The sequence below is a fragment of the Nanorana parkeri genome, unplaced genomic scaffold (genome assembly GCF_000935625.1).
Source record: "Nanorana parkeri isolate BGI_ZX_2015 unplaced genomic scaffold, ASM93562v1 scaffold48, whole genome shotgun sequence".
Classification (NCBI taxonomy): domain Eukaryota; kingdom Metazoa; phylum Chordata; class Amphibia; order Anura; family Dicroglossidae; genus Nanorana; species Nanorana parkeri.
In genome coordinates, this window is record NW_017306316.1 from 2,138,848 (window position 1) to 2,165,889 (window position 27,042).

General features: G+C 40.2%; 1 protein-coding gene across 1 annotated transcript in view; it reads right to left on the minus strand.

Annotated features, from left to right (window-relative positions):
• NOS2 (nitric oxide synthase 2) overlaps positions 1 to 22,233 on the minus strand; it is a 49,754-nt gene extending 27,521 nt beyond the window's left edge. Inside the window, exons 1-10 of the mRNA XM_018573586.1 lie at positions 22,121 to 22,233; positions 18,504 to 18,576; positions 16,564 to 16,686; positions 11,137 to 11,285; positions 10,554 to 10,716; positions 9,755 to 9,846; positions 7,845 to 7,986; positions 6,413 to 6,552; positions 4,782 to 4,956; positions 1,639 to 1,740 (exon numbers count right to left, since the gene is read on the minus strand). Of these exons, the coding sequence (XP_018429088.1) occupies positions 1,639 to 1,740; positions 4,782 to 4,956; positions 6,413 to 6,552; positions 7,845 to 7,986; positions 9,755 to 9,846; positions 10,554 to 10,716; positions 11,137 to 11,285; positions 16,564 to 16,686; positions 18,504 to 18,576; positions 22,121 to 22,233 (1,272 nt within the window). The remainder of the gene's footprint in view (positions 1 to 1,638; positions 1,741 to 4,781; positions 4,957 to 6,412; positions 6,553 to 7,844; positions 7,987 to 9,754; positions 9,847 to 10,553; positions 10,717 to 11,136; positions 11,286 to 16,563; positions 16,687 to 18,503; positions 18,577 to 22,120) is intronic.
• Positions 22,234 to 27,042: the final 4,809 nt, after the last annotated feature.

The following is a 27,042-nucleotide window of genomic DNA, read 5'->3' on the forward strand; positions in this document are numbered from 1 at the left end:
AAAAATTTTCCCATTGAAAAGCATTGGGACATTACTATTGGCTATTTCAATTTGCAATAGCCAATAGTAAACTAGCATTGTACCCGCCCTCTGCTGATGGACCTGATGGGGAACTGCAGCAGTTTACTATGGGCTATTGCAAATTGAAATAGCCAATAGTAATGTCCCAATGTTTTTCAATGGGAAAATCTTTTTTTTGTTTTTTCTCTATTCTGACATCGATCGTGTCAGAATAAAGAAAAAAAAGGACACAGCAGTGCTGATCTCCTTGGCGGCCGGGAGCAGGAGACTTCCGGGGCGCCAGGGAGAGTTAGCTGTTTGGAGATCAGTGTCCCTGGTTAGCAGGTAACCAGGGACGCTGATCTCACTGCAAGTGGCCGGAGCCAGTTTTAAGATCACGGCTGGCTCCGCCCAGCTGTCAGAAGCAGGCTATCGGCCGGGCAATGGCCGGCCGCTTGGCCAGCTTCGGCTTTCAGCACGTCTCCGCCGAGCCGATGCATATGCGTTCGGCTCGGTTGAGCCGCTCGGCCATGATCGAGAGCTGTTATTGTGAATAGCCCGTACAGCACCCCTTCGGTTCTGCTGAACCGAAGGGGTCCTGGGGCCGAAGCTAGCCGAAGGATCGGCCGAAGCTACGGCCAGATCCTTCGGCAGCTTCGTGAATAGACCCCATAGTCGTAAAGCTTACCCATTCCTAAACATGCCCTGAAGTTGATAATTTAAAACAGTGGCTGTAAATACCTTATTTCCCTTATTATATTACCAGCCACGTGATCGCCTAGTCTCCTCTTCTGCTTTGAGAGCTGGAGGCAGAGTCTCCATACACATCGAAAGTCCACCACTGTGTAGATGCCTGCTGTATTGACAGCGGTACTCCCTACAGGTGGTGATGTCAATCTACAGCAGGAATAGCCAAACTTTGGCCCCCCAGCTGTGGACAAAAAACAAATCCCATCATGCTTGGCTATCCCTGATCTACAGGTAGGGGTGTTCCAGGAGATGTGGCTGCCTGTGTAATCACAGGCCAACAACTAAGGTGTAGAGGACGCCATTTGTTGGCACACTCCTACAGTGGGAAGGCTGAATAACAAGGTAACCTGGGCTTCTTGTTGTTGTGACAATTTAGGAAAACAAGGAAGTTTGGCTACCTGATTTACAGCTAACGGCTTGCTGGGAGGTGTGGCTGCCTGTATAATCATATTACATGTACAGGACACAGGCAGCACACCCCTACAGGGGAAGCAATTGTTGACATAGCCACAGATATCCAGGGTGTTAACTGAGTTCTTGTTATCATAATGATTAAGGAGGAGGAGATTGTTGGCCGGATCCCCAGGTAAAAAATGTTTAATGAAAGAAAATATAAATAAAGGTTATTCACGTGATTTTTTTGAGTTTAGTGGCCACAACTGGGACCAGTTCTAGCGACTGGAGAAGAGATTGGTGGCCTGGCTACCAGGAAAGGAGAGTCTTCATTTGCAGGTAACAGTCATTTTAACACATTTTTTTTAACAAGATCACTCTAAAAAATAAAAGATATAAATCTGGAATAGGTGATTTATAACCATGTGCATAATACCAGTCATCGAATTTCCATATGTTTTCTAATGTTGTACATTTTAATCAAACAGAACATACCTGGAAGCTGTAAAGAACAGCTACATTGAGTTCAACTACTGCCTGGTCTTTCCACAGGGATGCCAGTTTGTTAGTTTCTAATCCCATTCTTCTTCCAACTTCCTGAGGGATTAAGCAAACAAAAGGGCATGCTAGTCTATTTTATTATAAAAGCAGAGTGCATAGTGCTGATGTTTTGGACAGTGTAGTAATCAAGAAATTTCAGTTTACTAATGTCAGATACATTAACAATGTAATATGATTAGGTAATAAGGGTTACTTTCCTACATAATTGTACAACGTTTGTGAAACACTTCGCAACCATGACCAGTTTAAAGCTGGCCCCAAGCATAGCTCAAATTATAAATTTAACAATATTTGCCAACAACTGCACTATGCATGTGAATACTCTGTAAACTGTACTAGCCTGACTTTGGGTTTATATGGCCAAAGTTTGATGTATGTGTATTAAATTGTATATACGGCCCACAATTTTTTTTTCTAGTTTTGGATAGGGTAGGGGTTGATCCCAGCAAAAAAAGATTTTGCTGTCTTTGTCCCATCAGGGAGATTTTTCATCACTTTTTGCCCCCAAAGATACAACAGGAAGTAAGAGGAAATCTCTCCAAAATGAGGGGAAATCCACCGTTAGAGAGTTGTTACCGCAAAAGGAAATTCCCATTGGATTTCCCCTTCTCTCTTTCCTGTGACAACTCTAAAATTGTGTTTTCCATCATTTTTTGTACTGGATACAATGGTCACTGGGACAAAGAGAGAAGGTGAATCTATCCAGCTAAGACAGGGACAGCAATAAAAACAGGACTAGGGATTTAACATCTTCAAATTCTATCAAAAACAACAAAAGTTTTGGCTTCACATGCACTTTAAAGCTTATTTAGTCCGAGTCAGGCCTATCTTTGCAGTCATTATGTATATGGCAAGTTATGGCAAATGTCCTCTAAACGCATATAAATGCAGGTTTGACAGTGTCATTGTGAATGAGGCCTTACTATAAGTGGCAAGCCCAGTGTTATGTTGCAAATCCATTTTGTCTAAATACCAGAAATCCTAAATCCATCAATGTACAGCTTCCTTTTTTTTCACAAGACAAGAGCTTTTTATAATAGCAGTTGCTACTACCCTGCTTATTTTCTTTGATTTGTGATATTTTTACTTTCTTTTTTACTTGCTAACACTTTGGTGACAGGACTTCTGTAATGCTTAATTGCTCATTGACATTACTACCAATTAGTCCTTATGTTATTAACTGAAAGTTGTTATTGGATTTCACAATGCAATCTAATTACAGTGATTACCAACTTACTTCAGCATGCTGATTAAACTGAATGGGAAATAGGGGTTAGAGATTATACTGCAATTCAGAGGAAGCTGACCGTAACCCATGAAACCAGTATAAGGTTTTCACAACATACAAGAAATGGGTGGTCTACGTGTTAGTTCCTGTTGGACAAATTTCCCATGCTACTGATCAGTCATCTCAGCTATAAAAAAAACCTGCTGCAACAGTTTCATACCGTACAAACACATGCAAAACAGTTAAGCCACCCTTACTACGCCAAGAAGTCTTCCTTCAATAAGGCAGTGCTAAGTACAATGACCATGTGCAATGTACTACTGTGCAATGTAGTACCTATATAAACAGATTTATTTGGTGAATTAAGATCTGATTTGGATGGCTTGTTATTAGTTATTTAACATTGTATATACTGTAGTCCTGCTGCTGTGCACTGCTTTATTTTATCAGGCTGATAGTAGTAAAAGAGAGACAATATAATTATACAAATCAATAGACAACTGGATTATTTAATAAAGCAGTGCATGTACAATATATCTGATAGAAAGCCATCAGGAATTACATTTCACTTATTTGATTAGTTGCTGTTTGCTAGGCGTTCAAACAGCAAATGTATTTGCAAGAAAAGGCTGCATTTAACCCACTTTGCCTGTAATGCACCTCAACAGGACGTGCTGCTTCCAAAGAAATGCAGGACAGCACAAAACAGGTCAAACACCACCTCTGAACTGCCATATGTACTGCTCAGTTGAAGTCAATGGGAACTAGTGATGAGCTCAGGTTCAGAACAAACCAGGTATGAACCTTAGCTCCTCCAAACTCAGAAGGAGCTCCTTCTGAACACAAAAGGAAACTCCTTTTGCGCAGCCCAATCAACTGCTGGTGGGTAATTCCCTGTCCTCAGCTTGACATATCCCAAAGGGTGGGATGCAGTGGCACCATTGGCCTTATATGGCTACATGTCAATATATTTGGTAGATGAAATTTAGCTACTATGACTATGTGGCCATAGACGGTAAATTGCTTCAGCACAAGCATTCTGTCCCTTTGTTTACATGCAACTCCGTGGCGGGGAATGCCCGTACATCAGCTGATTGGGTGGGGGTGCCCATAGCACTTTTCAGCTTTGTGTGCATTTGGAATAGGCATGAACTCAGATTCTAACTGGGTTTGTTCCGAACCTGAGCTCATGCCTATTTCAAACGCAAACAAAGCCACACTTCTCTGGAAAGAAAGCACCATAACATGCCAGAGCATACATTTTGTTTCACATATGCTTTCGGCTCGACTGAGCCGCTCGGCTAAGTTCGGGAGCTGTACGGGCTATTGTGAATATATATATATTACAGTATGTATATATATACATATATACAGTATGACTTTGTGGAGGAAAATACAGTAGGTTTTAATTCAATCAAAGCATCTGTTGCTCAAAGTAGCCAATCAGAATTTTGAATTCATTTTCATTTTCTCTGTGTTTATATGCCACATGAACAGCAGACAGTTTCTGTTTCAGGATAGTTTCATAAATGAGGTTGAATTTTTTTTTTTTAAACTGCCATTTTAATTTGGCATAAAACTCACAGGGTTATTCACAAAAGGGTGAAGTGTTTGGAGAAGGCAGGAGAAGTGAACGATCTAGGACAACATATTTCAACTGGAAAGGAAATGGAGAATTTTTCCAAATCAGATACTTTGGCCTTGATTGTTCATTTCTCCTGCCTTCTCCAAACTTTTCACTCTTTTGTGAATAACCTTGACAATGTTACCTGACATTTCTGAGATCCATATCCACTGCAAATTAAAAAAATGAATATATAAATGTGCCCTTAAAGCCTAATAAAATTACCTCTAGCAAATTGTAACGCTGAACATCACAAAAATCCCGAACACCAATTTCTGTACCCATGTACCATCCATTGAAGGGACAAGCTGGAAATTCAATGCCTCCAACTTCAAGCAGCATGTTGGAAACTGCAGGCAAGGTATACCACCTTAAATTCAGTTCCTTAAACCACTCAAACCTTTAAGAAACAATAAAGCTTTATTTATAATTTGAAGGCCTAAAGGTACCTTTTCCAGTTTAAAGCACATCAATCACCTGTATAAAACCCTTCATTAGGATTTAATGCTCTCTGAATAGATCCTTACCTAGTTTAAACTATATCAATAATCACACATAAAACATTTGCTCCAACATGTTAAAGGCCCACAGATGCAGAAACAACAACAATAAAATGTAATAGGCTTGACTTTTAAACTTCAAAATTAAGCCCCACTTGCCCACTATCCCCTAAAAAAGTACACTTCCCATGCTCTTACTGGGCAGGGGAACTGTTTCAAAGTCAGGCTTTTAGTTACAAAATTCCAAAACCAGGATCAGAGGGGCACAGAGAAGAGGCTTTTTGGGTAACATCAGTAACAAGGGCACCTTGTAATATCTAGTCCTAAGTAGGATTTCTACTTTTAGATCTTTCAAATTGTTAATTAGTTTGTATTAATTTCATATTGTACCTATAGGTAAAAAAAAGCATAACATCAGTTAAGATATAATGGCACTATTACATCTGAACATACTGTATGTATTCGATCTACCCATACCCATAGAAAGATCTATGGGTACCCTAAGATCAAGTACGTGTTCTTGTAAGAGGAACTGTTGGTGAGACATCTACCCAACCTCCACTAGACTTCAGCACCAACAGGACCTGTTATGGCTTTTCTCAGTGACTAACCTTTAGTCACTTTAGCAGACGTGCAAAAGGGCTATTTCAAGTTTCATATGGAGAAAGTTGAAGAACAATCACGTATCAGATGTAGTGATATTCCAGCATGTTGATATGTCTTTTTAAGTGATAGTGAGCCCTTTTAATATTTGGAAGATTTATTTTGGCTTATGAGTTACCCTTGCAGATGTTTACTCACATTAATTGTGACTAACAGGTCACATGTTGCCATCCATAGTGAAAGAGGAAATTAACTTTGGAAGCTGTGTTCAAAAAAGGCATAGGACTAGTTACCAGTATTCTTCCACATTACCAACTTCCAATGCCTTTTTCTGTAGATGTTCTTAGATCTAACACTACAGATATACAGCTGAAGTGCCTAGGCACCTGCACAAATCAGGAAGAATACTTCCATTTTCAGGAGGGTACATTGTAAATATATAACTTATAACAACTGGCATTTCTAAAGGTTCCCTTTAAATAACAAATCTTTAATTTTAGGTCCACTTTAACTGAGCTGTTTCTAGAAGGGGAGTATTAACCTGTTTTCCTAGGTAACCAAGCTTGGCCTGCTGGGCATTTGTGGGTAGGTTCTTTTCTTTAGCATCCCCCAAAACTCATTATTGATGATGTTAGGTTGTAGGATTACTGGGTAGTGCTGTATGTCAAAGATCAAAATCAGATTTTCTATTTCAACTGAAGGTACTGCCCAACAGCATGTTCTGTTTGTTTGAGTATCACATTAATGGCTTACCTAGGGTGCTCCATTATAACTTCACATATAAGATCTTTTGGAATTTCAAATAATTCTGGGTCTTCGCCATTTGCCTGCAGCACCAAGGGAAGAATCTCAAAGCGTTCATATCTTGGTTTCCATCCAAGTTGTATACAGAGCTGTAAAAAAATTGTTTATGCTGCATAAAAATTTTCAACTGCTTGATAGTGTCCATTTAGATTTATATAACATAAACAGAGTGTATATTGGGAGTCCAAGTTTAGATTATTTTTATTTCAGACCATTAATAGTAGGATTGTAAACAAATTACCATATTACATATTTATGAATGATTGAATGTAGGTCATCATATTGAATATATTGAATGTAGGACCCAAACGCATCATATAGCCAGCTACTGCCTGTCTGTTCCTCCAATGAGTGCTGGATGAACAGAGAGAGCGGAGGGAGTGAATTACAGTCACTCCTCTCTACAGGGAGAAGCTGTGAGCTAAGCGAGCTAAGTGATCAGCAGTTTGTGATTAATCAGTTTTCTAGATATAGCGCCAGCATGTGACAGCTGCAGTGTCACACACCGGCTCAAACTATTGGGAAGAGTACATTTAACTCTCCCAATACTTTACCTTTAAAGTTGAATTCCAGGCAAACAGATAAAGACATAATTTAAATACAAATACAGGAGCTGCTTTATTTTACATGGGATTTGTATTTCTATCTTTCCAGTTTAACATAATGAAGTCAGGCTGGTGACCTAACTTTCTCTGCTGCTTATAAGCAACACAGCCTGGTTCCATCCCCACACATAACCTGTGATTAGACAGCTAGAGAACATCAGTATATTGATCAGTATATTGATGATCTCTCTACTTTCTCCTCCTGTTAGCATGTTCATTGTCAGCATGTGTCAATGGCCACCTATGGACATCTGAATGGCCACAAGCACTGCCCCTCATCTCCCAGTGCTGTATAGGGGACTTCAAGAAGCTGATATCAAGTCAAAATGTAGGCATTTCTACCAGTTACATTTAAAATAAATGTAATGATTAATTTAAAAAACTGTACAAAACTACATTAATTTTTTTTTTTATTATATGACTGAAGATCAGTTTTAACTGCTAGCATTGTAGTTTAATAACCTTTAGCAACCAAGATGAATCCATCTAGACCTGGCTCCAGCAGAGTGAATTTCATGGGTTATTGTTCCAAAAAATTATCACCTATAGCTAAGAACTATTTAATGAATAATGCCCTATGCTAAATTATTTTGTTTGTGCCAATAACACCTTCAACAAACTCATTATAACTACATCAACCTCTCCACGACTGGAAACAGGCTTGTACATTTAGTTACATAATTGCAATTAATAAAAAGAAGGCTTTTTCACAAAAAGAGGTTGCACATACTGCCACAGAACATTGTTTTAGCATTGACACTCCATAAATCGCATACCTCTGTGAACTCCACACTGGCTGGATCCCCAATGACAATCCCATCTGGCATTTCAAACCCTGCATAACGGATTAGCTGGCTGTTCCAGACGCGAAAGTCATGTTTCCCATCAGTCCTCTGAGGAAATATAGTAATTGCTGACCTAAAAGAAGGACAACATAAGATTCTATTGATCTATACATAGAGTGTATACCCAGACTACAGGAAAAAGAGTTTTTGTGTCCTCAGGGCTCGATCAAGGGAGAAACTAAAATATTTCTATTTGTGTGTTTATGTATGGTATGTGTACGTGTGGCAAGGCTTTGGGCATCTTAAACACAAACAAGGCATTTTAATCAGGACGCTTGACTAGTCTCACTATGATACAGTTATAGCTAAGAGTTATACCAGAAAATCTGTCATATCATGCCATCAGACAGTACTAATGGTATGCAAAATGACAAGCCTTAAAGTAGATCTAAACCCTAACTGGATCACATTTAGTTTGCTGAAGTACTGTTTAACATAAACAATTGCCATTTTTTTTAAACTGTTTTCACCTTTTTTATAACCTTTTTAGCATCTCAGTACTACTGATCTCCTCTATCCACTTTCGCCACTTCCTGTCTATATGCATTCACTCCAGTTACGGCTGCACATTGTTGCTATGGATTTGCTTCTTTCAAATGACAACAGTGGTCCATGCCTATATAATGTGGTTTTGGCAGAGTTGCATGAAATCTCCACCAGGAGTGGATGTGATAGGATGACAGCAGGAGCTCATCTGGGAGACAGCAGTCACCCCATAACTGGAAGTGCCTGGGCAAAGAGCTCCATAGCAGCATCACTAGGGGGTCTATTCACTAAGCTGCCGTAGGCAGCAGAGTGAATGACCGACCTGAAGTGAAGTGAGCCGAACACTGTTGGGCTATTCACTTCAGGCTGGTACAGCTGATTTCAGCCGTATATCGGCTGAAATCAGCCGTACATCTGCTTGCTTCGCATGGCTTCAGGTCTGCCGAACATGCTCAGCATGTTCGGCTGACCCGAAGTGCAGAAGGAGTTCGACTCAGCCGATCCAACATCTGACAGCTAGCTCCACCCAACAGTTTTGTATTGTCCGGCGGTTCTGCTGCCGAAAAAAAAAAAAACCTCTCCCGGGCGCTCTGGGAGCCTCCCGCTCCCGCCGCCCAGGAGAGAAACACTGCTTTTTCTTTTTTTTTATTTATTCTGACACTGCTGTTTCTTTTTTTTTATTCTGACACGGAGCTGTGTCAGAATAGAAAAAAAAACACAAAAACATTTTTGCCCATTGGAATGCATTGCCAGATTCCTATTGGCTATTTCAATTTACGCTGAGGCATATGCGTTCGGCTTGACTGAGCCGCTCAGCCACGTTCGGGAGCTGAACCGAAGGGGTCCTGGGGCAGAAGATAGCCGAAGCTATGGCTAGATCCTTTGGCTGCTTCGTGAATAGACCCCAAGGTGTTCTGTGAATAGACAAGGGGAGATCCTGTCTTTTACCAGCCTCTCCTCTGCCCTTGCCTTTTAAAAACAAGCCGGCAATGACAGTTCCAAAATCTCTGTACTCACAGGTTCCTTTAAATTGTGGCTTCTCTCTCATTTCAATACACAGTATGCATTACCTTTAAAATGGTAGTTTAAATGAAGAGGTCTGGATAAATCATGTCCTACAATCGACAATAAACATGTAGAGATGCCATGTAAAAAATGAAAACATTTTTGGAGGATCTTCTCAAGCTCAAATACCAAGCCATAGCTAGTAATCAAAATTCACCCTTTCTTTGTTTAGTGCAGCTAGATCAATTAAAGAATTCTACCCAGTTTCTCTCTTACGTAACTTTGCAAATTGCTCTTTGTCTTACAAAATACAGACTTAGGTCTGGCTCCTCCAAAGCAAGTTAATTTACCTTATATTTCCACCATTTGTGGCAAACTTTATGTGACGACAAATAAGCTCAAACATATCTTTAACTGTCTTGCATGTTCGGGCATCAAACACCTTGAATGAAAAACAAAATCATATACAGTCATTTAAAAAGTAAGATTACAAAAAAACAAAGTCCATTACATTCAGCCTGTACTAATACTTGTAGTGCTGATACAGTTAAAAAAAGCAATCACAAGATCCATGTGTGAGGTAGCTTCCAATATATCCTACAAGTGTGTAAAAAAATAGCTTTTGACTTTATCAGTGGCAGTCAGAATAATTCACTGGATCAATCTCTCCACCTAAGACTTATACTAATAATAGCCTCAGATAAGGTACACTGTCAGAGTTGACTGCTAAGCCCCACCCTCACACATTCCTATTGGCCCATAACTATGATGGGCAGCCTCCTAGCCAATAGAACTGTGCAGGAGATAGCAGTGGACGGACAAGCTTTGACATTATCAGGAAGTTCCAATGCTTTGTGAGAAATTTGGGGTGTGACAGAAAGATTTTGAAGGCTGCATCAGAAATGTGAAGATACTTCTATGTCTCTGCACTTCACACTTGCAGTAGTTTGCCCCTGTTGCCCCCAATTATGCAGTCTCATTAAGTCAAAAACCCTTTAAGATGTGCAAATAAGCAGCAGAAAGGACAACACAGTCAAGCAGTTCAAATAAAGCAATGCCAATTTAGGATTTTAACAGTTTAGACTGGTATATACTGAAGTCGTATAAACAAATAAGAATATTAGTTATAAGTCACTGAATGTCTGTTACCTGTAAATTGTTCCACTGAATCCGGCCTACGCACCTAGGGGCATTTCTCCATGCCTGTTTAGCAGCAAAGATTAGCTCTTCCATAGTTAGTTGGTATGTTCCAGTTTGTTCAATATCCTTGCTAATGGTTTCTAGTCTGTTCAGATAATTTTCTATCTGTGGCCTGAAAACAATTGTTTATGAGTCTTAAAACCAAGGTGCACATCATGTTGCTGTGTTAGACCCATTATTTGCCCATTATTATTCCATTATTACCCACTATGATTCCAATATAACCAATCATTTACTGTGCAGTGTTTGAGTTTCCTTACTGACCAGTCCCAAATATGGGCCTATAGTAAATTTTCATTAGACAGCAAGAGCAGGTCACTGCCTTCCATAGGTTTCCACTCATGAGTGTAAAATGTTGATATTTTACTTTGGCCTACACAATTTACCATATTAGGCATAATACACAATTATTTTTAGATAATCTATCTATTAGATAAATTTATCAGGAGTACATTGTGTTTCGTTTTCCATTAGAAATACCTTTGTGCTGGTAATGAAATAACTTTCTTAACATGATGTCAGATTGACTTACTCTTTAAATGAATCGTAATATTGGTTTATAAACTCTATTGCTTGAGGTAAAACAACATCCTGTGACACTGGCTTGTCTCTTGGACCTCTTATATAGCACTTAGGGTTCATAACTGATCCATGACAGACTGATGATTGGCAGCCAAGTTTCTGTAAAGTAAATTGAAGTATAGTGTAAGTATACAGGACTGAAAAAACTATGACCTTGTTAAAACAATGCAATAAAAATAAGCCTCCCATGGAGAAGGAAGGATTTGGAGTAAATACCATTTTCACATATACCGAGAATACAAGTCAGGGTAAAATGACACTACACTCAGGAATTAAATCTTAAAAACGCATTCAAGTACCTTAACTATTAACAAAAATGCATCTTATTTGTGTATCACTCGGCTGTAGATCCTCAAATCATCTCTGAATTGGTGCTGACACCGTCCTTCCTTCTGGAGGGTGGCTACTTTTGTTCCCCATGGTCCATGAGTGTGTTGTAAAGTAGCCATCGCTCCAAGCTCACCCCCGTTATGGACTGCAATCTCATGTTTAGTTTAATCACTTGTATGGAGATAATAGTCCCTTACAAGAGCGAGCTTTGAGCGGTGACTACTTTACAACACACGCAGGGACTATGGGGAACAAAAGTAGCCCCCTCCAAAAGGAAGGACAGTGTCAGCACCGATTCAGAGATGATTTGAGGATCTACAGCCGAGTGATACACAAATAAGATACATTTTTGTTAATACTTAAGGTACTTGAATGTATTTTTAAGATTTAATTCCTGAGTTTAGCGTCATTTTAAGTCAACAATAACATGATGCACTGATAAAAGTATGATAGAAAGCATGTTTTTTTGCAACTTAAAGTGTATGTAAAGCCAAAACGTGTTTTTTCATTTTAAATTAGAGTATGGAAGGGTTAAACCCTTATCAGGTTATCTGTGCTGCCAGTGTCCCATTAGGGAGATTTCCCTTCACTTCCTGACCTGGAGAGGCAACAGAATATGAGAGAAGTGCTCTCCAAAATGAATGGAATTTCTTTCTTAGAGAGTTGTTACAGGAACAGGTGAGATTGTTCCCTCACCTCTTGTTCTGGTTACAGCTCAATAGTTTTGGATATCCCCCTCACTTTCAAATGTCACGAGAACAAACAGAGGAATGAATATTCTCAGTGAACACACACAGCAATAAAAACTTGAAGGGCCTAACCCTTCCCCATTCTGTCGAAACTAAAAAAAAATGGCTTTGCATACACTTTAAGGAACTTCAAAATAACAAAACAATAGATTATTTTAATTAAAAGGAAAGTCGCTGAAATGCCTAAATATAAACAATTAACAATGTGAAGCCTTTTTATTTCACATAAGAATGACACAACTTTCATACATTTTTCGAAATGAATCTATTTTGAAAAGTTTGTGAATCGTGGGTGATAGTTGTGTGAATCTTAGGTGGAAACATTTATAAATAGAACCCTTTACCTTCCTTGATTTGAAATGGCAAAGCAGCTAATACAAATTGATTTACTAGAAGCAAGTAGGCTATTTACTTTTCAAGGGAATTTTAACTATACAAGGGAATTTTCCATAGCTTAGTGAATGTGATGAAAACTCACTGTGCAAAAAATAGTCAATTTAAGTGCAAGGAAAGAATATAAAAAAACTTTTTTTGCATTTTGCTTGTACGTGAGTGGATGATGGAAGTCAGCAGAGGTTAACCTCATTCACTAAGCTAAGGTCAAATTCCCCTTCGAAGTGAACAGCCTATTTGCCTTTAGTAAATCAACTCCATAGTATGCAGCACACTCACATATAATGGAGTTCAGTTACTAAAGTAGCAGAGCATACTCAATAGCCAAAGTGAATGCTCACTTAAGCCAGGTATAAATGCTTTGAATTTCGGCTGGTTCTTGATGAACCGGAAGATATACGATGTGTGGGTGCCGCTGTGGGCACCTTTCCGACTGGCATCCTTCGATCAGCTGATCGAAGGTGCATGTCGGAAAATTGTCAGCCAAACAGAGCTTGCAGCCAATGAGTATTGTGACGGGGGTGGTGGCCGCTGTGAGTATACAATGAAAACAACAGGGAAATCACACATCAACGCTCGCAAGCGTTGATGGAGGAATCTGTTCTATTTTCTTTGTTCAGCCGGTAGGTTGAACACAGAAAAAAGAAGCATGTATACCCAACCTTAGTTTAGTACATATGTGAACCTGTGTTCACTTTGAATACCCAGTCACATACAAGAAAAAAAAGCTGATTTTTGTGCTTGCAAATGGTTGGATGACTGATGTTAACACAGCTTTACCATAGTTACTAAGCTAGATTAACAGTCACCTTGCCATGAGAACATTACTCATTTAATAACTCAACCCCTATGCAGGGCCGTCGTCAGGGGGGTACGGCCGATAGTCATGTAAGGGGCCCGGGAAGCCTTGGGGCCCAGGCACCTTACATGTCTATCGACATGTAGCGACATCGAGTAGCGGCTGCCATCTTTAAATCTGCCAAGTGCCCACATAACATTTAATATATTGCCGGACTGGCAATATATTAAATGGAAATCATTCCCTGGAGGTCCAGAGGGGAATCAATATGAGCTGCATCTCTTGCTGATGCAGATCATACTGATCGCTCCCTCGTGGTGCCGCCACTGACTGGCAGGGAGCGATTAGTATGGTCTGCACCAGCCAGAGTGCAGAGCACACTGATCCTTCACTCAACCACCAGACCAGGATAATCCCCAAGTGCCACACTGGACCCAGGGATGCAGCACCCCTTCCTGCAAAACAGGTAAGCAGGATAGAGGGACATTTTTTAATGAACTATTTTTACTTTTAATAGTTGTGAGAGCGTGTTGTTTTTTTTTAAATGAAGCTGTGTGTGTTTTTTTTTAATGAGTGTGTGATATGTGTGTTTGTTTCATTACGTGCGTGTTTTTTTAACCACTTCCTGCGGGTTGATGTAAATGTACGTCTTCCGCTGGAAGTGGTTATACCAAGAATATGGCTGCTCCTGCAGCTGTGTTCTTGGTACCATTTTAGGGCCTGTTCACACCACGTGCATCGCATTGCGGCCGGCTCACTTATTTTTTTATTTTTCGGGCTGGAGGGGGCGTGACGGGCCATTGAAGTGAATGGCGCCATAGCCACGACCTCCGGCCGCAATGCGATCGCCCGCATATTGTGCCTGCGGTCCGGTGTGGTCAAAATGCTGCAATTTTTGAACACACTGCTGGCTCAATGTGCCTTGCGATCCCATGCGGGTGATCGCATTGCAGCCGGAGGGCGTGGCTACGGCACCATTCACTTCAATGGCCAGCCACGCCCCCTCCAGCCCGGCAAAAAGGTGAGCAAGCCGCAATGCGGGCAGTGCGTTCTGGCCAGAGTCGGACTGGAATGCACTGCTTATGGTGTGAACTAACCCTAAGCCCTGTGTCCAGTAGACATGTGCGATTCATTTAGGAAAATTTAGTTTTCTGGATGAAATTCGTTAACGGTAGTCTGTACGCATTTTCGTTTGTGGACAAATTTTCATTGCAGCAAAGTAAAAAAAATATTTAATGTCACTTTGCTGCAATGAGACGAACGATACGAACATGAAACGGAAATGAACATTCGTACAGACTACCGCTAACGAATTTCATCTAAATCCGGAAAAAGAAATAACGCAAAATCCGAATCAAAACAAGATGAAACTAAACATTTTTTTTTGCCAGTGCACACTGGGTCACGAAGCCCTGCGTCCAGTGGGACACGAAGCCCTCCGTCCAGTGGGTGATGAAGCCCTCCGTCCAGCAGGTGATGAAGCCCTCCGTCCAGCGGGTGATGAAGCCCTCCTTCCAGCAGGTCACAAAGCCCTCAATCCAGCGGGTCATGAAGCCCTGAGTCCAGCGGGTGATGAAGTCCTGCGTCCAGGGGGTCACGAAGCCCTCCGTCCAGCGGGTAATGTGATTGTGGGGGGACATTAGAGTGTACGTTCCTCTGTACAAAGACTGATGTGACTGTGGAGGGGACATTAGAGTGTAAGCTCCTCTGTACAGAGACTGATGGGACCGGGACTGCAACTATTCAACTAAGTTGAGTAAAATCGATGATGGAAAATGTTGTTCAACGTTTTCCATCATCGATTAGTCGGCTTTCGATTAGTTGCCACTGTTTGCGGCTCCACACACATTGCACACTTCACGCCGCACCTCCTCACCGCCTCTCCCAGCTCTGAGCTCTTTCCCGCCGCTGCCCGCCAAGATGATCACGTCGTTGCGGGGAGACTGCAGTGTGGGGGAGCGGCAGCTGCCGACAGTCCCAAGATCTCGGGGGAAGAAAGGAATGTTGCTTGAAGAGTGTGCAGGTAAGACTACCTGCACTCCACCCACCCCACATGCTGTATAAATGTATTGCTGGGATTTGTTGATGGTATATTGCGCTGTATATGTACCAACAGCTATAGAGGACCACAAATCTCAGCAATACGTTGTACACTGTATGTAGTATTGCTGGGATTTGTAGTCCTCTATAGCCTGTGCTATTCTGCATTGATTGCTGTATAATTTCACATTTCACTGTATTGCACAACACACTTTTTTTTGGCTTCCACCGCTCCAAGCTTGAGTGACATGATTGGCTCAGTGTTCTCTGTACAGCACTGCGGTATATGTCAGAGCTATATACATGTATAATCATAGGGTGTGATTGTGGGGGGACATTAGAGTGTAGGCTTCTCTGTACAACACTGCGGTGTGTATATATATATGTCAGAGCTATATAAATGTATAATAATAACAGCGTGACTGCCTGAGCGTGGCAACAGTGCGGGGGGGACCGGGCGGTGCGGGGGCAGCCTAAAGCCATGTAAGGGGCCCCGAAATTTCTGAAGGCTGCCCTGCCCCTATGTATTAATGTCCTAACAGTGACCCAATGCATATAATCTGCCCATCTGAAGAGTCAACATCATCTCATCAGATCATCAGATTATTATCAGACTGCATAAAACAATACATAACCTTAGGAAATCACTGCTAAAAAAGCACACTGTTGGAAAGACAGAAAACATTTATCTGCTCCTCAAATATGCACTTACATGCATGAATTGGGAGAAGAAAAAAAGTTTAGTAGCTTTGCCATATCAACTGTTTATTGCACATTGCCTTCTTTACATATGTCAATACCAGACCAGTGTGTTGGAATAATGGATGATATAGCATCCAGCTTAAATGGGTGTTTTATCACAACTTTTCATGTAGAAATTGTTGTAAGCTATTCCCTGTTCAGTTTCCACTTCAGCTTACTACACAAGCAAAGGACAAATATTTAAATACCAAACTGCTAAAACATTAGCAAATCATTGCCAGGGATATTGAACATGAATTGTATTATGATAAGCAGCATAATGGTTTGCATACTATTACACATTTTTCATATTAACCTCACAAACCTGTTTAGCTTTGAGGTGTAAAGTATCCTGTAGAATCTTTCCATTTTCATAGTTTTTTAGCTTCCTGTATCTTGGAAAACTTTCTTTTTTACAAGAATTCTTATGGTTTTCTGGAACTTTATTCTGAAAGAGATTAGTAAGAAAGATTTTCTTGAACTGTGTATATCATTAGTAACATATATAGAGTTATTGTTTAAATGTGAACAAAAACAAAACAGGAGGTATAGCTTAGAGCAGCCTTTCTCAACCTTTTTAACATGATGGAGCCCTTAAAATAACTTTCCGGTCTCAGAGAAGGCCTGCTAATAATTACTATACCTACAGCTCGTGGTACATTTGCATGATGGTCAGTGGGAAGAATCCCCCCGTACAGATAGCTTAAATGATCATTGGTGTCAATGATTATCTGAGAGGCAGAAATTGCTATCTGCTTAATAAACCCCTACCAAGCTCTGGAGGAACTCTAGGGTTCCACTGGTTACGATTGTCAGCATGTCTGCAGGTTGCCTAGTTATGTCTTATATCATGGAATCTGAGGAATCATTTATACCACAAGTCTAACAAGTAGAGGCACTCACTATCAGCGCCTTGGGACCTCCAACAAAGCCTGATCCTAACACATAAATCAAGTTAACTAATGATCCAAAGAATGCCTTTTGTGGAACCCAATTTGGCCTAAAAGTCTACTTCATGCACCAAACTTACATACACATATTAATTGATGCAGAGATTTACATAAGTAACTTATTGCTGCACATTATGTCTGTCACAGATAACTTTCTGCAAGTGTCAGGAGGTGATTAGATAATGTACAAAACTGTAAACATGAAGCAATGGTTGTATATTGGTACTGCCTACTCAGATTGCTGCTTTAGGCCAGTAAATGTCTGATGGTAATTACAATATTCGTGCAAATTATATTAAACTTATATTTGTAATATTAGTTAGTAGTAGTATTATATTTTATATCTTCTGTTAAAGCTTAAATATTTTGGCAAACAGTTTTTCCACGCCCAGTCTGCTGATTTTACAATGCAGGAGCAGGAGCAATCTGTCAAGTCATGAGTTCTGCATGAAGTAGAGCCCTGTTGGCTCCTACTTTGAATCCACACTCTCCCTGTCTAATGCTGCTGTGAAAGGGAGAACAGAAGGTGATATCAATACAGATTTAGGTACTTAAGCTTGCTTAAGAGTAAATGCATTTTTTTCAAAAGAATATGCAACTTCAATAAATGGTATTATTTATATCTGCTTGTAATTTAGCTTTGATTTGTGGGTTAACAATTGTTTATAGTATTCAATGAAAAGCATATAAGTATGGTATTGACATTTACAACGTTGTCATTGTTAGTATTTACTATTTAGCCATTGTCATAAACGTCATACGTCGTCTCCATCAAGATACAAGCTACACTGGTGTTGTGCTACTTAGCATGCCACTTAAGCTTTTCTCTCAGCTCTGTCTCCTACAGCTTTCTAGGCAGCAGCCCCAGAAAAGCTATTTGCCTGACTCAGGTAGGTCATGAAAGTACCAGTTTGGAAGAAAAAGTGAAGCTCTACAAACGTTTGTGCTTGTATCAAGAAATGAAGCATATTCTGCGTACAGGGGTGAACCAAAAAGCCAGTAGACACAATGACAACAATAGGTGCAACTACAATTCATACAGGAAAATTCACCACCTGCTGGAAAGGTTCCTTTATCAAGCACATAACAGATAAAGTCCCCACTTAAGAAATTAAAAAATGCATTTCACCAGAGATATATATATATATATATAGATCTATAGCTATAGATATATATCTATATCTATAGCTATATATCTATATAGATATATATACACAACATATTTGATACCACTTGGAATTTAGGATAGGAACAGATCATATATTCATATTTCAATCATTTACAGCTTTCCAATAAATGTTTAAATTGTACTTACCTCTAAAGTAACTTTAATTTGAGCCATATCTTTAGGCGGGCCATTGATGCTGGCATCCTCCTGTTTTAAAGAACTTGAAAAATAAAATATACAGTTTAAAAGATGGAACAAAGCTGCTTTCTTATTCAAATGTATTATTATAATTACAGAAATATTTTCCTACTGTTTTATTACCTTCCCTTTTGTTCACTTATAAAACAAAACCAATGTCCTACAGTATGTCACATGGCATGTTAAATGGCTTGTGAGCTGGATTAAATCAGCATAAGTGTTACCCAGAAAAATGTACCCTTTGTCCCAAATTCCTCCTGAAATAGCAGCACAAATGTGATTCCCTGGCATAATTGGGTCTACAGCCTCTTAACTGTATATGTGCAGTGTGAGATCATCTAAGGCAGCCTTCACTAAATGTCGGACCACGGTCCGGACATGGACTAAGTGGCGGTTCTGTCTGGACCACAATTGCCAACCTGCGCTGGGTCATGGCTGGCTGATATTCCTGTGCTTGATGACTAACCTTTAATGCTCTAATGTGTGAGGGTAAATCTACAGTTGGCTCAGTGAGAGGGTGATGTTTGTGCCACTATTTTTGCCAGGAACACTTGGGATTTACCTAACAGGGCGATCAGCTGCAGGTAAATGATGGGATGAAGGTAATAGACACACAGCATGTAGAATAACCCACAAAGTTGTCATGTTTCACTAAAGTGCATCTCTAAAGGACACTATATAGAAGCAGATTAAATAACAACTCTATAATTCTACAAAATGTACACTATAATTTTACAAGGTATGCAAGTATATTCCATAGAAATTATGTGACAAAAAGACACTTATTGAATAAGGCAAAACCGGATAGTGACCCACTGCATCTGATCCATAGCCATGTTTTATTGTTAAAACGACTTTAGTCTAAAGTAATGAAAGCTAGAATGTAGTTGGTGGCAGCTGATTTCTTTGATTCTTTGCCTGCATTGTACTGGCTTCCTCAATGAGACCAAGGGTTCGTTCATGTGCTCATCCTACAGAGACTAACATTGTTTACTCTGACAAGAATAGAATAACAGGCAGAATAAATCAGTTACTTTTTTTATCACAAAGACTTTTTATTTTTTTACTTGACAAGGAAGTAATCCTCATAAGATATCATCTGTAAAATTCCATCACATAAAAAGTTTTATGACTGAAGACTGCGTAACTAGAATATCATACTACCTAAGGAGATTGGTAAGTTGGATAACACACATTTCTGCAATTGAACACAATCACAGGAATTGAATAGGAAAACTTGGCACAGCCTGTATTTACTCACATGATGCAAATGGAAAGTACATACCTTAACTCATAGTAGTTAGTTAAAGTTAATTGTATTAGTTTAGCACAGGGACATGACTTACTAAAGAAATAGAAACTGTTCAACTAGCATAGTGAATGTTGACTTTGCAAAGTGTATGTATAACTCCTAACTATCCCTCACTTGGAGGGACTGTCCCTTATTTGCAACCAAATCCCTCTGTCCCTTTTCCTGAGGTCCCCAGCAAGCTGCCTGAGGATCCTCTCAAGAGTGGGACCTCCAGCAGTCAAATCTATTAAAAAGTTTATAGGGCCGGTATTGGCTTATGTATCGGGCATGTTCATGAGTACAAGTACTCATGAAAATGCCCTGTATTAGCCCCAATACTAGTATAGGTATCAGGACATCCCTAATAGATATGAAATTGTACTATTTAACCACCAAAAGTGTTATTCTTCATCTAAACCGTTATCTTATCTCTTAATTATCCTGTTTGCCATTTTGAACAGTATAAAGGAAACATAATGGTGAAAAAAAGACAATTCTGGGTTTAACCAATCAGTGTTAGCATAAACATTCTCTAATTCTTCACATAACTGGGAGTATGGCAGGGGTGCATACATTGTCTAAGTACATTGTGCTGGAACTTGTCCCTCTTTCTCATCTCAGAAAGTTGGGAGGTATGTTGTGTGGAAGTAGATAGGGTGAATCTGTGTTTATGAATACCTATTTATGTGTAAGGACAGCATGATTGAGTATTGAAAATGAATTTAGGATTATCCTTTGGAAAGTGAGCATACGCTTTGATAAGTGAACAGCTTCTACTCCTTTGGTAAACCAAACCTAATGTATATATTAAAACAAACCTGTCATCAAGATTAGCTTTTTAAACAAACCTTGACAGGTAGCACTAGTTGTCAGTACATGCTGAGGCTTCTTAAGGTGTCATGCCAACATCACATGCTGGGAGTCTCCAAACCAGCAAAACATGCAGTGTGCAAATATCCTCTTCCCTGTCATGCCCCTACTGCATCCCTCAATAGGTTGCTGAGGTGCCCCCATCCTGGGATGCCACTGATGTATACTTCAATTCAAACTATAAACAGAACATTAATGAAGAAGCCGGGCAAAAAGTAGTCCCACTGCAAGGATTAAGTGCTTATTTTGCCTATGGTGCTAAAATAACAAAGATATACTCACCCAAACCTAGATCCTGCTTACTTCTAAACCGGTCCCTTCACCCTGTTTCCCCCTGCACTCCAGCGGTCTAATATCCTGTGAGTCATCATGTTCTATACAGTGTATTGGACATGAGGATGCCGTGGGACATTTCATCGCCGGAGCAGAGGGGCAGCGAGGCCGAAGAGACCGGTCTAGGAGCCAGCCGGGATCTCGGTTCGGGTGAGTATAACTTTGTTATTTTATCTTTCTAGGCAAAACAAGCACTTACTCCTTGCAGTGTAAAGTTAGCCCCACTGCAAGGGTTATGTTGTATTTGCCTGGAGTTCTTCTTTAAAAATAAAAGATTTAAGGGGACTGAAATTCCAAAGACATCTTCCCAAAGACTACCAAAAATGTGAAACCTTTTATTCCTGTTCACATTAAGACATTACTAAATTCATATTTTTACAAGGTCAGGTGCAAATACCAAGGTTCTCTTTTTCCTTATCTATACACACAATGTCCCCCTTGTGATTCTTAACCTCAATTCAAATTTACTTATGTTATGTGCTAAGAGGATTATTACAAACACTTGTGTCATGAATACCTAGACAGCAGCTGCATGGACCAAGATGTTTTATCACATTGAAATATATCTGTTACTTTGCTTTTTGAAAAACAGATACATTACTTTCGTTCTTTAGTTTGATATATATATATAATATTCCTATAAAAATAAAAGCTCTCTGTAAGATCACATGACAGAATAAAAAAAAAGAGGTTAAAAAAGAGAAAATATAGAGAACTAAAGAAAGTACAGCTGTGATCAATTGTAGAAAGGAATGCATTGTCTAAATACTGTGTGCATAATAGGTGCAGTGATCTATTAATATGCAGAAAAGTAGTCAGATTCAGACATTAGCAAGTGCAATGTGTTCTCAAGGACACTTTAATCTGCTGCTCCTCATTATCTGTTGGTTTTAAGGCTTACAAAGTTCTCTGAAAACTAAAATGTTTCGAGTTTCAAACTGAGTAACAAGTTTTAAGCTAATCTACATTTTGCTGAGAGACTCCTGAAGAGTAAAAGCGATGCATAACTAAAAGCGATACCAATTTCACAATGACTACATACAAATAAACAGGATTATACAATTCATATTACCTGCAATGTTGTTTTCTCTCTTTTGAAAGATTGTTGTTTAAGTCTGTCGAGTCTTGTGCAAATTTATCCTTAATGTTCCCGGATTTCATGAACAGCTTCCATGGGCACATCATTGTTCAGATAGTAGGACCTTCACAGCCCTTACACGAAGTGTAAAAAAAAAGTCTCTCACAAGGGCTGGGCTTCTAGATGACAAAAAAAAAAAAACATCCTAGTTAGAAAAACATATCGCTTTTATTGAAACCAGGAAGAACATTTGTTTCTCTCAGTAATAAAAAGTAACATCCTCTGTAGTTGAAATACATGACCTTAGTACATCATTAGGTGGGTCCAAACAGATGGTTATGCAAATATCATGACAATTACCTTTAACATTTCCTGGCCCTTTTTTCATATTACACTTAACAATTTGCAACAGCAGTGTTTGGTGGCATTGGCAGTGGAAGAGGTAAATATATAGGGGTCTATTCACTAAGCTGCTGACGGCAGCCGAGTGAATAACCGACCCGAAGTGAAGTGAGCCGAACGCTGTTCAGCTATTCACTGCAGGCTCTACGGCTGATTTCAGCCGTGTATCGGCTGAAATCAGCCATACATCGGGTGGCTTTGGGTCGGCCAAACATGCTCAGCATGTTCGGCCGACCCGAATTGCAGAAAGAGTTCGACTCAGCCGATCCAACATCGGGATCGGCTGAGCCGAACCTCCGGCAGGCTACTTGCTGCTGTTCGGCCTATTCTCATAGATGCCGAACAGCAGTGAATGAATAGCCGAATGCCGTTGAGCGGCATTCAGCTCGGCTATTCTGCCCGGTACCTCTGTGGTACCGAGCAGAATAGAAAAATAGTTTAAAAAGTAGAAAAAAATTAGAAAATGATTGTGCGGAGCTAGCAGTGACAGCTAGCTCCGCCCAACTGTTTTCTATTTGCCAGGCGGTTCTGCTGCCGTCAAAACAAAAAAACACCATAGAAATGCATAGCTAGATTCCTATTGGCTATTTCACTTTGCAATAGCCAATAGCAAACTCGCTATTGCACCCGCCCTCTGCCGCTGTCAATTACCAGAGGGGGACCTGATGGAGAACTGCAGGTTCTCTGCTGATTGACAACAGCAGTGGGCGGTTGCAATAGCTAGTTTTCTATTGGCTATTGCAAAGTTAAATAGCCAATAGGAATCTAGCTATGCATTCCTATGGTGATATCATAGTGGCCCGGCCGGGTTCTCAGTGTGTAATGACAGTGTCCCTGGTTACCTTGTAACCAGGGACACTGATCTCTCTGAAAGTGGCCGAAGCCAGCCGTGATATGACGGCGGGCTCCGCTCAGCTGTCAGAAGCAGGCTGTCGGCCGGCCGATGGCCGGTCATTCGGCCAGCTTTGGCTTTCACCACGGCTCAGTCCAGCCAAGGCATATGCCTTCAGCTCGACTGAGCCGCTCGGCCAACTTCGGGAGCTGTACGGGGTATAGTGAATAGCCCGTACAGCAGTCCTTCGGTTCTACTGAATCGAAGGGATCCTGCGGCCGAAGATAGCCGAAGGATCAGCCGAAGCTACGGCTAGATCCTTCGGCAGCTTAGTGAATAGACCCCATAGTTTCTTGGCAGAATTATCTTTGATTATAACTATTTTTTAAGCAGCAGAGCCCCTTTAAGACTAGTAGAGTTGATGTGTACTTACTGCATATATGGAAAGAATAGTAATATTGATCTATAGGTAACAGGTGGCTTGGACATGGAAGGCTGTTCCCTCGCAGTGCTGGAGTTATGGGTTTAATTCCCACCAAGGACATGATCTGCATGAGGATCTGCATGAGGTTGCATGTTCACTCTGTGTTTGAGTGGGCTTTTGTTCTGATATTTGATTGCCTCCCACAACTTTAGACCGTTATAAGCAAATTGGTCCTGAAACACACTGGCTAAAGAGTGTTCGTGACCGTGGTTGGAAGTGTCTCTGCTCACTTCTGCAGGTGATCAGTTGAATAAATGTTTGCTGATCTCGTGCTTTACTCAACCAAGATGGAAGTACTGAGTTGGTAATGTGTCCCACTGCCAGAAAAATATAGGGGACTTTATCAATGACCTCACTCTGCATACTACATCAATTATGGGGTTGAAAATTAGTGCATAATAAACCACCAAATGTGTTTAAAAAACTGCTCAGGGAGCCTGTGCTCTGTAGAGGCTCTTTGCCTCTAACCCATGGACCACTGGTGTAAGAATGTGCAGTACCCAGCAAGTATTCTGCTTTGGAAGCAAGAACAGGAGAGAACAGGGGAATGAAGGGCATCAATTATGCTCCCTGCTATGTCATACACATACAAAAAGGAACTACTATTCTTTTCCTGGAGTCAAAGAAGCCCATTCCACAATCCCCTGCATTCTCTGAAGCCAAAAAAAGGTGTGATCTCCACTGTACCCTGTACAGACACACACTGGATGTCTTTAAGTTAGGAACAGCAGGCCCATTCTCTAGGACGGAGTGTGGGCTTTGCATATATGTTGTAAACATTATGTAGACGTTAAGTAGTCCCAAGGACCTGTACATCCTAAAGTTTTTCTTTACTGGATTGCCAAATCTATGGGGGTTATTCCCTAAAGAGCCAAAGGATGTAGCCAAACGTTCAGCTAATCCTTGGGCTCGCTCCGGCTGCTGCAACCCTTTAGTTTAGCCGAACCGAAGGGCTGCTGTATGCGATATTCTCAATAGCGCGTGCAGGAGCCGAAGCACACAGCCTAACTGAACGCACATGGTTCAGCTTGGCATAGACGAACACACAGCCGGAGTGTGGGAGAATGGTCTGCCAAAATGATCCAAATCCCTACAAATTTTTTAAACATAGGGAAAAAAATGTGTGGGATTCCTCTCCCCAATTCAATTTTAAGGGGGACCCCAATGCCAAAAGAACAAAAACTGAAATTCCATACCAGACCCTTAATCCGAGCACTGGCCTGGCAGGACAGGAAAGGGGGGGGGGCAAGATAGTGCCCCCCTTCTTGCACCATACCAGGCCACATGCCCTCGACATTGGTGAAGTAAAGGAGTTCACATTACAGGCTGACAATATTGCCCACTACAGGCTGAAAATGATGTTTCCCATTGCGGGGCAGTCGCTTAGTGGTGTGGCCTGCAACAGGAAGTAATATTAGTGACAGGATATCCAGGTAAGAATCTTCACAACAGGTTAAAAAAAAACAATATTCTTAAGATAACATACAGCGAGACGTGATGCCAAACATACTAAAATAAGGTTTTGGGTTTACATACAATGTAAGGGAAAACCAATTCCCTGATCCAAAACTAAACTTCAGATTAGAAACATTAGAAAATCTTAGTCAAATCAGAACTCCTGATTGTCATTTTGTTACAGCCTGACAAAGAACTGTAGCCACTGGGTCTTCATGACAGCCAGGCAACTAGCATTTCAGAAGGAGAGTTTAATACAGATTTCATTACATTGCCAAAAAAGTGCAATGAAAGGTGTGGCACATTCTCCCGGGAGATGGCATCCTATCTCAACAGTATTCTCTGTCAGTTCTCAATATCCACACACCTGTTTTGAAAAAACTCACTTAATAAAATATCTGTATTCATAATAGTAATAATATTACTACAGCTACAGCTACTACTACAACTACTATTACTAATAATAATATTGCTAATAATAATCATCATCATCATATTATTATTAATAATAATATGATGATGATGATTATTATTAGCAATATTATTATTAATAATAATATTGCTAATTATAATCATCATCCTCATCATCACCATCATCATTACATTACTACTACTAATGATGATGATAATAATAATAATAATAATAATATTACTATTACTACTACAACCAATAATAATATTACTACTACTACTTCTACAACTAATTATAATAATACAAATATGCTTTGGTCTCTGTGTGTGTGTAGCTGTTTTCATTAGGTAATTATTGTGAAGTTGTGACTTGATTGCCATTGAGCTGTTGATGCCCTGGCATGCACACATAGGTTTTAGTATATAATTCCCTCTTTCCCCCCCCACATATAAATGCATGTTTGGATATATAGTGCAAGTGTATTAATCAGATAAAGTAACATCTTCCAGGAGTCTGTCCGTCCCTGCACTACTGTCACCATGTTAAGCTAGCTGTACACAGTTCGAATTTTCAGTTCAGCAGGAATTGGTCAAAATGTAAAAGCTGTGGGTGGCCCTGCCACCTCGTCAAAAATCAATTTAAAAATCAGCTGAGCCAAGTGAAGAATTTTGGACCAAAGAGTAACTGCAATCTATCAGCTACAGTCACTCTTCAGGTATTCTGACAGCCGTGGCTACAGAAGCTGTCTGAATACAATAGCCATCAGGGGATATGCTTCCATCCTCCGTGAAGGAATCTAGCCTGAGCAGCTCTACACAGCTTTTTGCTAAGGTGGCTGAGACTTCAATAAAAGGCACATTATTGGCTGATAACATGGCAATTACAGCATTCATTTAAAAAGTGAAAGTGAATTCAGTTTTGTCTTAAACTCACCACAAACATTACAATCTGACTGTACAATGTTCTTTAGTTCTACCAACTACCTTGTAGTGCCAGGGCCTTTCTAATTAGATACAAATTGGTTGGATAATTTATACAGGTTCTCATATTACATAGATTTGGTGGCCCGGTAGCCACAGATCCTTAAAAAAAAACACATTCTGGCACCAAACTTTTGAGTTTTTCGCTAGTTGCTGTCAATGGAGCTGACTCCTAAAAATAATCCTGCTGGCTCCTGGATTGACAGACTGGCTCATGATTCCCAAATTAATTTGTCCACCCCTGTCTTAACAACACTGTTATCTTGTGTCACTAGCAACACAATGGGGGGAATTTACTAAGGCTGGAGTAGACAGAATCTGCAGCTTCTATATTTAATTTTCAAGCTTTAA